At 28.8% G+C, this 13,786-nt stretch overlaps 1 protein-coding gene across 1 annotated transcript; it reads left to right on the forward strand.

Annotated features, from left to right (window-relative positions):
- The first annotated feature begins 1,206 nt into the window (after window positions 1–1,206).
- On the forward strand, window positions 1,207–11,962 carry LOC113370828 (cyclic nucleotide-gated cation channel beta-3). Its single transcript, XM_026611513.1, has 11 exons — window positions 1,207–1,308; window positions 2,337–2,668; window positions 3,149–3,440; window positions 4,500–4,760; window positions 4,826–4,975; window positions 7,361–7,666; window positions 9,287–9,410; window positions 9,477–9,706; window positions 10,763–10,881; window positions 11,159–11,396; window positions 11,777–11,962. Exons 1-11 carry the CDS (start codon window positions 1,207–1,209, stop codon window positions 11,960–11,962), a joined length of 2,340 nt encoding a protein of 779 aa, XP_026467298.1.
- The last annotated feature ends 1,824 nt before the right edge of the window (window positions 11,963–13,786 follow it).

Genomic DNA, 13,786 nt, shown 5'->3' on the forward strand with positions numbered 1-13,786 from the left:
ATTATTTATAGATAGATTTTAGACGAAATTTTTGCTTCTGCATTTTTACAGTTTACAGCAGAACATGGTTAATTAAGACGATTATGCATAATGTGATTTCTCGCCGATCTCTGAAACATATTGAATGGAAAATGTAATTCTATAAATATAATAAATAAAAATAATTAGTAGATCACCGTTAAGACAATCATGATTAGAAAGACTTATACAGAATAATATGCTGGTGTTTGCACTTTGAAACATATTGTGACAATCTCGCATAATACGCTTTCCATCGTAAGAGGCGTTTTTGTCCGTTTTTTGGATGATTGTCTTAATGGGGTTTTACTGTTATAATATAATAATTTCATTGAATTTCTGTGAATGTTGATACTAATATTTCAAATGAATTATTTATAGGTAGATTTTGGACAAAATTTTTACTTCTGCATTTTGCAGTACAAAGCTGGAATTTTATAGAACTACATCTATTGATACACAAAATAAAAATTTGATATTTTTTGAAACAAAATTGTAAGAATTTTGATAAAATTTGGCTATAGAGAGTAAATTATTTTTGTCTGAAATTTAACCACCCCACATTTTACTAATAATAAGTCATCTCCTTTGGAGTAGTTTAAGATGCCCCTTCGTAAAAATTATTTGCTATTTGTTTGTGATATTTTTGCATTAATATCCCAGGATCAATACAAAAATTTATAGAATTTTAATAAGCACATGTTTAAAATGTTAATTATTTCTATGTGAACATATGTACTTAAAGTATTAATTCCTCCTTTACAAATATTCTCATAAGACTTTTGTAAGTCGTGATGATGTATGTCGACATTCGATCTTTATTACCAATTATTGTATTCACAATTTGCATCTTATTGTCCCATGAAGTTAATTTTGTAATGGAAGCCAACGATAAAATATCTTTAATTGGAAATATTGATTTCTTTCAGAAAATAACTTTTTCGATGGTTGCGACATTGTTTACTAACATGCGCGCATGCCCACCAAATCACTTTGTTTCATTAAATCGAGAAAATACACTTGTAGATTCGCTTCCACTGTCAAAAAGCACGCTAGATTTTTATTTCGGAATTACAGACAATTGTGGTAATTAAATAAATATTATAATGTTATCAAAATATAGAGATATAAAGATTTAAAATAACTTGTAATGAATAACAATTGATATGTTACGATTTCCATATAATTATGGATACCATATTGCGCTATTTTGCGTACAACTTAAGTGATCAATTTGTTTACTGCAAAGGAATTCTTAGTGCAAGTATTTTTGAAGAAAAATGTGAAAAGGTAAGTTAGAAATAAATTCAGATTAGTTTAAATCACAATAAATGTATATTTTTTATTTTTATATATATATATATTTAATATACTATATTAATTTTATAGCAGTATCATTAACATTGCGTCAATAATTAATTATGCTACACTACAATTGCAGACAATGCAACATTAATTTTCAATTGCATTGCTATTACCAAGGTTAATGAAACCTGTCTGCAAATTGAATTAAAAGTAGTGCTTGATTTGAGAAGCATATATTCACAAGTTCAAAAATTATTTTAAAGTGTGCTACAAGTACTCTATTATTAATAAACAAAAATTGTTAAACATAGTAAACTAAAGCACTAACATTGGTTGGGTAAACCCATCTCCATATTACATAAGGTACAAATTTGCGGTTATTTCTATTGTGTTTATTAAATATTCTAAGTACATTTATTATCGATATGAATTGAATTGAATAAGCACGTGAGATAATAACTCATTTCTTCCTAAAGCAAACTTATTCAGTATTTGTGGTATTTTTACTTACAGAGTTTGGGCTTGAACAGCTATTGATAATTGTGAGTAGTTTTTGAATTAGCAATAGCAACTGCTTTGAGAATAAAATTTTAGTTTTGAAATATTTTTTGTGTGATGGTGATGTTAATTAATTAAAAGTTTTTATATGAAAAATAACTATTACTGTGTTTTTTAAATTTCTTGAGTTTTGCTGTTGTAGTTGAGTACACGTTCTGAAGTTATAAATATTTTAGGAATAACATTTATTAAACCTTTTTTAACGCAGTATTTTCTTATATTTTTTACGAACAATTAGCATTATTCTGAAGAAATATATTATTTATATTTTTGCTAAAATTGTGCTTGTTAGAACGTTTTGACTACAAGTTATTGCTTAACATGCACTGCACTACAATTGATGCAAAGCACATTTTTTGCACATACTGGTTATTAATTCTAGATTAATACCACAGAGCAGAGTATTTTTTGATTATCGTTTATATTTGTTGCTATTAAATAAAAACCCTAAATAGGTTGCAAGTTTAATCAAACGCGAACAGTATGAGACACCCGACTTGCAAATTTTGTCGACGACAGAAGACCATCAAAATTCGTGGTCACATAAGAAATATACAAAACGACTTGAAAATCGCATAATACAAAGTGAATCCAAAATGAATCTTCTAGAAGATAACAGCAATTTGCCTAAAAGGCAGAATTATATCAGCGACAGCAGTGAAGACCATGGTGATACACATGACAACGTAAGCCAAATTGTTGAAGAAATGGATAATCCGATAAAAAATGCTTCGACTTTACCAAGAGCTAAAAGCACTCCGGAGAGAATTGTGAGAAGCTTAGAGAGGTATATTTATTTAAAAGAAATGTCAAAAGAAAAAAATATCAATTGTTGTATTTTACATTTGGTAAAAACATATAAAAATTATTCTATAAAAAATAAAAATTAATATTTCTGAACAATGCATATTTTGAGACATCTTTGCCAATACGGAATCGATTGCAAAATCTATATGAGTATAGTGAATGTATAATTTCGGGGTATAATTGCATATTGCAAATTACTGTATTTTGAAATTAATCGGAGAATGCAATTCTAACAATGCATTTGTTATATAACTTTGTATAATTGCAATCAAACTATTTTGTGCATTGCATTTTTCATATTTGAACACTTTAAATAGATACCATTCGTTCTACTTTTATGGTGAATAGCTTACAATTTTCATCTGGTCAACTATTTTAAGTCGGTATGAAATAAAGTATCAAGTATCAATTAATATAATTATGAGTAAATACCAACTTATACATCTGTATCAATTATCAGTCGTGATGATGATCCTAGTGAAACCGGCAGCCATGAATTCATACAACACCGAGTTCGGCATTTAATCCGCCGTTTTACTGAGAGGGCACATCGAATGCGGAAACATCTCGATGATGTTCCACCAACTCCATCCAGCCCGTCAAGTCCAAGCTCGTCCAGTCATGCACCCAGCCCGGAGAAGCAGGTTCCGAAGGTGCAGGTGCCACTGGTACAACCTGAAACACCTATTAAGAGGCCAGATTGCAAAGCGATTATGGATAGCTTGAAACCAAATAAGGCGTTAGATCCACAGGTAGGAGGTAGATTAAATTTTCAATTTTCTAAATATAATTATAAGCTCGATTTATATCTTATTCATTAACGTTAAAAAAACTACAATGCTAACTGCAATTAATTGAGAAATCACATTGTCATCGATCAATATGAATAATATAAGCCGAAAACGGTTTGAGTTAGTGCATAATCAATTATCAGATAGGTGTTTTATTTTTTTTAATACTGATTGGATAAAAGGACAGTGAATCAACTTAAAACTTCTATATCCAACATATATTAATTTTTAAATTCATACCCGTTTTCTAAGTTTTCTTTAGATGCAAACCGATCATTATATCAAATACAATTTTGTCTTATTTTCTACTTTAGGAGCAGTACATTTTATATATAATAATGTGCTAAAATATGTATAACTTTAAAAAGAATATCAACAAATTATATATCTAAAAGATTTAATATTTCATTAAATTATGTTACGATGTTTTACTCGAATGTAATTTAGTAACAGCCACAAATTCAAATTTACAAATGATTAGATTTTTTTCTACCGATTACTATTGTAATCGACAAATATTTGCGCTTTATACCAAGCCTGTAAAATAGAGTGGGAAATTGATGAAAAATTCCAGGATCGATTAAAGTAGATTGAAAATCCGAAAACTATTATCCAATCCTCATATGAATTTCTATGCGACGAGCAAAGTGTGCAGTTAACTTGCAAATTCAAACGTTCAAGGGAAAATTACTTTGGAATTGCTCATCTTCGATTTAATTAAGGATTTGTTCTACTTAAGTGATTGAATTCACAGCTGGTCACTTATTTAAAAATAGAAAAATTTTCATTTTGTACTTGCTTATCTTAACATCTCTAATAAAAGAATATTTATATTTCTTAAAATTGTTATGGAAGTGGCTGATTGATGATGATGGATGATGATTATAATATTAACATATAGTATAATCAATTGAGATGAAATTCAATGTTGTGTAATCGTATACAATTTAAGCAATAATAGGATAAAATATAAAATAATTTATATTTAATTATTTCTAACCCCATTTTCTCATTTTTCAGGGATATGTATACATAGGATGGCTCTTCATAGTGACCACATGCTACGTCTACAACGCTTGGGTTGTACCACTGCGAGCATCTTTTCCTTTCCAAACACCTGAAAATAGACATTTATGGTTCATATTCGATTATTTTTCTGATATAGTATACCTTATCGATGTAGTTTTCTTTAAACCTCGTCTTATATATTTGTACGAAGGATTTTGGGTCGAAGAAATCTCTTTGACGAGAAAAAACTATATGAGAAAAATACAATTTAAGGTATATATTTTACAAATATCAATAATAACTTTTAAATATTAGTTTAAATTTTATTAATTTTGTAGTTGGACGTATTATCTATACTGCCTTTGGATTTATTATACTTTTACTATGGAACTGGAGCTGTGATCTTGCGATTTCCTCGACTGTTGAAGCTGCAAACATTTTGGGAGTTTTACAGATTATTGGACAGGGTTCTAGCATCGCCACATTTTGTAAGTAGATGTAATAGAAAATTTTTATAATACTTTATAAAAGTTAAATAATAATCTTTTGTAACAATATTTATATTTGCGTTATATCATGTTAAAAATAATAAAACAATCATGTTATATAATCATGGTGGCCTAATACCAGTGTGATATCAAGTGATTTTTAAATTAGGCTGGTTTTTATGTAAGAGACTTTATCAGTAAATCAATTTTTACCATATTTTTGTGATTACTAATCATCGTATTGATAATGGGTTGAACTCATAAACTAATTTATAAATTAAATTTAGTCTGAATTTCGTAAAATTATGATCTAAGTATGGGCAAAATCCCGAAAGAACAGTTTTGCATTTATTTTTTTAGAACTTCATATATGTTTAATCATTGTGGCCTAATACCAGTGTAATATCAAGTGATTTTTTTAATTATGCTTTTATGTAAGAGACTTTAACAGTAAATCAATTTTTACCATTTTTTGACGATTACTATTAATGACATTGATAATGAGTTAAACTCATAAACTGATCATTTATAAATTAATTTTGTCTGAATTTCGTAGAATTATGATCTAAGTATGGGCAAATTCCTGCAAGAACAGTATTGCATTTATTTTTTTAAAACTTCATATATGTTTAATCATTGTGGATTAATACCAGTGTAATATCAAGTGATTTTTTGAATTATGCTAGCTTTATGTAAGAGATTTTATCAGTAAATCATTTTTTTGCCATCTTTTGATTATTAACATGATATTTATAATGAGTTAGTCATAAACTTGTCATTTATAAATTAAATTTAGTCCGAATTTCGTAAAATTATGATCTAAGTATGGACAAATTCCTGAAAGAACAGTATTGCATTTATTTTTTTAAAACTTCATATATGTTTAATCATTTTGGACTAATACCAGTGTAATATCCAGTGATTTTTTGAATTATGCTAGCTTTATGTAAGAGATTTTATCAGTAAATCATTTTTTTGCCATCTTTTGATGATTAACATGATATTGATAATGAGTTAGTCATAAACTTGTCATTTATAAATTAAATTTAGTCCGAATTTCGTAAAATTATGATCTAAGTATGGACAAATTCCTGAAAGAACAGTATTGCATTTATTTTTTTAAAACTTCATATATGTTTAATCATTTTGGACTAATACCAGTGTAAAATCCAGTGATTTTTTGAATTATGCTAGCTTTATGTAAGAGATTTTATCAGTAAATCATTTTTTTTGCCATCTTTTGATGATTAACATGATATTGATAATGAGTTAGTCATAAACTTGTCATTTATAAATTAAATTTAGTCCGAATTTCGTAAAATTATGATCTAAGTATGGACAAATTCCTGAAAGAACAGTATTGCATTTATTTTTTTAAAACTTCATATATGTTTAATCATTTTGGACTAATACCAGTGTAATATCCAGTGATTTTTCAAATTATGCTGGCTTTTATTTAAGAGACTTTAACAGCTTTAGTAAATCAATTTTTTACCATATTTTGATGATTACCATTAATGACATTGATAATGAGTTAAACTCATAAACTGATTACTTATAAATTAAATTTCCGAGTTACGTAAAATTACGTTCTAAGTAAGAGCAAATTTCTGAAAGAACAGTATTGCGTTTATTTTTTTAAAACTTCATATATGTTTAATTATTGTAGACTATTACCAGTGTGATGTGTGTAAAGTGATTTCTTGTCAAATTACGTTGTCCGAGTTACGTAAAATTATGTTCTAAGTAAGAGCAAATTTCTGAAAGAACAGTATTGCATTTATTTTTTTAAAACTTCATATATGTTTAATTATTGTGGACTATTACCAGTGTGATGTGTGTAAAGTGATTTCTTGAATTATGCTTTTTTGTAAGAGATTTTATCAGTAAATCAATTTTTTACCATCTATTGATGATTACCCTTAATGATAAGCATGGTAGCCTAAAATCAGTGTGATATCAAGTATTTTTTTCAATTATGCTGGCTTTTTTATAAGAGCTTTTATCAGTAAATCAATTTTTTTACCTTATTTTGATGATTACCATTAATGATATTTATGATGAGTTGAAATCATAAATTGATAATTTATAAATTTTTAGTCTGAATTTTGTAAAATTATGATTTAAGAATATGAGCAAATTCCTGAATGAATAGTATTGCATTTATTTCTCTACAATTTCATATATGTTTTGTAGTACTTATTAAAGTAGAACCCCGTTAAGACAATTTTGTTTGACATATTTACTCGCATAATACGCCACTTTTCTCCAGTCTCTGCACTTTCCAACATATTGTCCATATTTCGCATAAGACGCGATTTTGGTCTGTTTTCTACAAAATCGTCTTAACGAGGTTTTACTGTAATTAATTTGTGTTCCATCTAGGTGCGTGTCGTCCGAACTCTTACCTACATGTTGTACATGATCCACCTGAACGCCTGTGCATACTACGCCTATAGTGCCTACGAAGGCATCGGCTCTAACCGCTGGGTGTTCAGTGGAAAAGGTCACCCGTACGTCAGGTGTTTTGCGTTCGCCACCAAGACGGCAACCTCGATTGGCAAGAATCCGAAGCCGGACAACGACAGCGAGTACGTGTTTATGACCGTTGCATGGTTGATGGGCGTCTTTGTTTTTGCCTTGCTGATAGGACAGATCAGGGATATTATTGCGACTGCGACAAGGATGCAAGTGAGTTTAGTAATTGAAATTGTAATATAATAATGGTGCCATAGGTAAAATAGACCATAACGTAGCGTTGTCGCACAAATGCCAAAAAAACGAGTGGTGTATGGCATCGCGCCTTAAGGCAAATTGCTGGAACTTCCCGTACCAAAAATTAATTTTTTAAGAAAGAGATTCTTTTTTAAAACTTTGAAAAAATTAGATTTTTGAGAAATATTAAATTTCTGGGAAATAATTACTCTTTTCGAAAAAAAAGCTTTTGATTTTTTTTTATTTTGAAATATTTTGGAAATTTTGAACATTTTTTAAAGCCTCATAGAGCCGAAATATCAAAGCGCGTAAGCGCCGCGTCGCCGTCTAACTGACAGACAATGTTACTGAACCCATAAAAATGTAAACAAAATTGATACACATTATTAAAGTCTCCATAAAATATCTGATAATTTGATGTGCATATGTTCAATGATCATTTTTGACCGCCATTTTTCTTTACTATTTTATATTGATCTCCGAAACCACTAGACCTGCTTCCCAAAAATTCAATCAGTTCATCTTATCAACAAAAAAAAAGTTTTTTGATTTATTAAAATCGGATGCTCCGTTCTCTTAAAAACATAGTGACCATTTTTGGTACTTTTTGCCCCGTATCTCCAAAACGGCTGAACCTGCCTTTACCAAAAACTAATCAGCATGTCTCCTTATCAATACAAATCGATTGTTTTTTTAATTATTCAAATCGGTTGATCAGTGTTCGCGAAATTGTCGACAAAAATTTGTATCCGCAAACACACACACATACATCAATTTTTTCTAAGGTATGCCAAAATGTTCAGAAACTTCTGAAACGTAAAGATATATACAAATTTTCATTTTTGATTTTTGTGCATTTACTATAACTTACCCTACGGGAAGTTAATAATGTTATCATAACTGCAACTTTGTGATACGCATTAATAACATAGAGTTTTATGTGTGAATCACCTGAAAGCGCAGATAGATAGACATTCTGGCTTTTTTGTAAGAGACTTTATCAGCTTTAAAATCAATTTTTACCATCTTTTGATAATTACCATTAATGATATTGCTAACGAGTTGAACTCATAGATAGATAGACATTTTCACAGTTTTTGGTACCAAGAAAGAAGAATAACATAGCGTTGTCATAACAATGATTTTTTTTACCACAGAATTGGCCCCTCAAAATCACTATTCAATTTAATATGATTACATAGACCACTAAAAACTCATACATTTCATTTCAAATATTGCATTAACTTGCCCGTGGTTTAGTGGTTAGAGCTTTTGATTAAAAATCTATAGCTCTAACCACTAATCCAATCCTAGGATTGATCAGCAGTCTGATGAAAAGCAGTAGTGACATCGGCTTTCACTTGAAAATATGTTTCTCATTAAAAAATAGTTTTCACTGGCATTGCTACATCCAGTATTTCTAATAAAAAATTCTAAATAAAAAGTTATTCTAATAAAAAATGTATCAAAAAGACAAAAAGAGATAGACCAGTTCAATAGCCACGTCAATAAATGAGAAGTCTGATAAATGTGACTATATATTATTATAATATACAATATTATATATTATAAATCTATTTCATTCTCTATTTTCAGTCTGATTACCGTAAACTTCTAGATGAAACATTAGAGTATATGCGACGACTAAATGTGCCTCAAAATCTACAAAAACGCGTAAAAACATGGTTCACATACACTTGGGAAACTCAACACACACTCAGTAAACTTAATTTTATCACCATTATATTTAATTTAATTACATAATTTACTAATCAATTCATTGCAGACGAGAGTTTAATATTGGATTCGTTGCCTATTAATTTAAAAATGGATATAGCAATAAATGTACATATACAGACTTTAGCAAAAGTGCGTTTATTTGCGGATTGTGATGAAGCACTCTTGAGAGCGCTAGTATTAAAATTAAGATCTGTGATATATCTACCAGGAGATTATGTTTGTCGGAAAGGAGAAGTTGGAAGAGAAATGTATATAGTCAAAACTGGACAAGTACAGGTTACCATCCTTATGTTTAATGCTAGATTGCACAAGTCTGGTAAAAGCATTTTTGTGAGAAAGATAAATTTGTAGATATTTGTTGTAATTTAAAACAGTAGTTATCATTTTTAATGTATAGATAAATATTCACCAAATAATTATGTAACTAACAGATGTACAGCTAAATCACTAAATTGAACTCATGCTGTGCACTTAACGCATCAGTAAATTGAACCATTTTGCACCATAATTTTAAATCAAGTACACTTGGCTTAAGTAATGTCTTTTTGTATTTGTATTCAAAAAATATAGTAATTAAGCGTTAGTCATACACTTCAGTTAATTTTAGAATGAAATAAATTTTATAGTAAAAATTTTTTGCAATATAAAAATATTTGAGGAAATAGCACACCTTGAAAAAAGTGTACTTGATTTATTTAGTAATAAATTCACATAATACATCAGTAGTTTAAATTAACATAACTGCATTGTGTTTGCCTTTTAGAATTAGCAAGTTAATTAATAGAGCTTCATCTAAGCTAATAGAAGCTAATAGAAAGCTTATGTAGATACTTATTTAGAGTTTAGCAAGTAATAGTAAAATCATTTAATCATTCTAAACAGTTTGTAGTTAATTTAAGCTACAGTTGCAAAACTGTAATATAATTAATTCATATATTAAATTTTGTCTTACATTTAGAATTGAGACAGCTTGTATGGAAATATATCTTTCCTAAAATACGTTATTATGAAAGCTTTTGAACATCACGACGGCGATCACTAATTGAATAAATACGGATTTATTGCTGAATTACTATTTGTAGTACTAGTAAATACTAATTTAGCAATATGCCCGTGTTGATTCCTTCGCAACATATCACCGATATCATTTAGTATCGTATTGTAACATAGTTTAGGTAATATATTAATGAGTAGACCTGCATGTAAGTACCAATTAGAAGTAGTCTTATAGCTTTACTCTATATTAATTCACAAAATTGCTATATTGCATTAAGTTTTATGAAACAATACAAATTTTATGGAACTGACTTTCATGTCTATTGTATTTACTAGGTTATCGGTAACAGAAATGAGGTCCTAGCTACATTATATGAAGGATCAGTCTTTGGAGAAATAAGTCTGCTAGCAGTCAATACTACAGAAGGTGGAAATAGGCGTACAGCAGATGTCAGGTGAATAAAAAAGTATTTTTACAGTAAATTTTATTTTATTTTTATAAATACTTGTTACATCTTATTGATTTTACATTTGATCTTGTATGGTACGCTACTAATATATATTCTGATTGCTCTAAAATAACAAATAATATAAATTGCTTGTACCGCCATTATTAATTTGCATGTACCAAATCGAGTCTTGTTCTTCTCTTTGTATAAAATCTATTATTATTAACGGAAAATCTTTTATTATTTATATCTCCTATTTTAAATTTACCAATGGTTTCTGCAGATCGCGTGGATTTTCTAATTTATTTGTCCTGGACAAGGATGATTTGAACACAGCCTTAGAATTATATCCAGACGCTCAAGAAATTTTAAGGAAAAAAGCGCGATCATTAATGAGAAAAAATGCAGCTCGTGAAAGAGAGGAAAAAAGAAAAGAAAGAATTTTACCAGAACCTGAAGTTGTCATCAGCAACCCAGAAGAACCGAACGCCCCGCCCAAATTGCTTCAGGCAGTTATACAGGTAAATTGCTTTTGCACCTCACGGTATTTGGAGTCTTATGAATTTGTGTTATTTTGTAAGAACTTTCTCAGGCATTTGGGAAGTGTGATGTCTGCCTACATCATTAAGGTTACTATATACTTCAATGATGTAGGTAGGCTTCAGCTTCGATTTAATATTCATCTTTCTTATAGCATGTTCTAAATAATTTTCGTAAATTTATAAACTACATGTTAACTCCATATTTCTCATAGCAAACTACATGTTCTGCTTTTTGAGCTAGCGTTGGCTTAACAGTTAAGGACATAGCACCATCTAATCGACTAACTAATCAATAATTAATCACGTGTTTTTTGCCTTGTTTTCATTGTCAAAATTGAATATTGAATATTTTATTTTAGGCTTTACCTGAAAATTCTGGAGCTTCACAACTCCTGCGACATGGTTCACGCAGGGCTCCTAAGAAAAACCAAATCGACATTGAACCAATTGGCACTGTAATTAAATCAAATTTTGCCGAAAAACAATTAAAAGGTCAGGGCAATATTTCTTTTGAATGCAACGTCACAGTACATAGAGAAATGTGATCACAATAATATATTTTATATATAATATAGATATTCGTCCTTTAGAATATTATCAACATAATAATGGATTAATAAAAATATTCTGAGCTTTTAAATTAATACTGATCAACATACGTAAATAGCACTAATATTTTTACTATATCGATGAAAACACAGTACCTATAATCAACATATTCATTATTTAGTAAACATTTGCACTAGAAATGACTCCTAATTTTCAATTTCGATAACACAATAAATAAAATAGTACATAATTAAACTAAAATAATGTTTAATAAAATAATACTAAATCTTTTATTATAAATACTAATTTTATGATAAATAGTAAAAGAAGGGACCAAGTACATCAACGCATATATTTAATAAAGAAATTTAAAACGCAAACAGGTATTAAAGTGCACAATATATAAACACAAATAGTTCAAAATGTAGAGTCTACAATAAAACATATGTATATATATATAATATATGAAGTTAATATTAGAATAGAAATTAATTAATGTTAAAAATATATGACAAATATTTTTTTATTAATAAATATTATTAAAATTAGAGCTTTTTAAGAAAATGTTGTAACACAAATCATTGCTTGTTCGCAGGTATTCAGACCAAAATGATCATATACATTGTTATGTTTTTAATTATACCTTAAAGGAAGTTTTACTATTTAAGAATATGTGAACTAGAGAATTTTTGAAAATTTAAATTATTTTCGGAAAAACAGCTGTTTGACCATGATAATCGTCTTTTGTTTCCTTCCTCTTGCAAAATTTTAAAGGCGTTTTTCTCAAAACTGTTTTTTTTTTCAATACGATGCTCACGATTTTTTGAGTTCTACTGGACCGATTAACTAGAAATTTTCTGACAATCTTGTTTATAGACTTCTCTCGAGCAAAATACTAATATATATTAGCTAGCTTCATTTCATTTTTTAGTATTTTCAAAAAATCGAAAAACTCAAAAAAGTTGTAAGAGAAGGGGTATTTTTTTAAAACATTCCCATTTCCCAAAAAATTACCTGATTATTTCCAGATTAATAATCTTTTCTTTCATTTGGAATTACTAGGAGAGTTGCAATCGTGGTCATGGTCACATGTCTATTTTTTGAGACCCTTACTTTAACAACTGCTTATTTTTAAAATTATCAACTTTTCTTACTTTTTCTCTGTACTCTTATAACGCTTATAAATAAATTAAAATAAAAAAAAATTTTTGCCTTTTTTACAATGATTAAAAAATGACCTAAAATTCATGAAAATGGTGTCTTTTAATAAGGGATCGATTAAGGGGGCGTTTATGATCGATTTTTTAAGGATTTTTGGACCCCCCTCCCTTGGTAATATTACCCCCCTCTGCCACCACCAAACGTTACGCGTATTTTTACTTATTGTAAAATGTAAAATGTTCTGATTTTTCTTGAAAATATTTGGATTTTTAAAACAAATCAGGTGAAAAATAAATACACGTGATATCTTACTATAACCCTTCCTCCCCCACGTGATATTTCGTGATTTTTGTTAAACCCCCCTCCCCCTAAAAACCTCACGTGATTAATAATGGACGTCCCTAAACTTATTATGAAAAAAACGTTTTATTTTTATTATTCCAATATATTTTTACTATGTTTGTTAAGATCTCGAATAATTTTAAGTTTTCAGTGCCCTGTATAAATATATTTAATTGCAAAAGAAGTATTTTAACTTAATTCGATTTTTCGATTATTTTCGATACTATCAGGTAACCCCACCTGCAGTTGTTCGACATTGCGCTTCGTATTGCCAACACTAAACCACTGTTGTTGGTAAATCATGCTTCAGAATGAGC

Source organism: Ctenocephalides felis, unplaced genomic scaffold (genome assembly GCF_003426905.1).
Source record: "Ctenocephalides felis isolate EL2017-DRISC unplaced genomic scaffold, ASM342690v1 CF-g0.4_SCAFFOLD_01492, whole genome shotgun sequence".
NCBI classification, from domain to species: Eukaryota; Metazoa; Arthropoda; class Insecta; order Siphonaptera; family Pulicidae; genus Ctenocephalides; species Ctenocephalides felis.

Coding starts and splice junctions, on each gene's coding strand:
- LOC113370828 (XM_026611513.1), top strand. CDS start 1,207: ATGGATACCATATTGCGCTATTTTGCGTACAACTTAAGTGATCAATTT. Junction 3,441..4,499: donor ATAAGGCGTTAGATCCACAG/GTAGGAGGTAGA, acceptor CTCATTTTTCAG/GGATATGTATACATAGGATG. Junction 10,882..11,158: donor AGGCGTACAGCAGATGTCAG/GTGAATAAAAAA, acceptor TGGTTTCTGCAG/ATCGCGTGGATTTTCTAATT.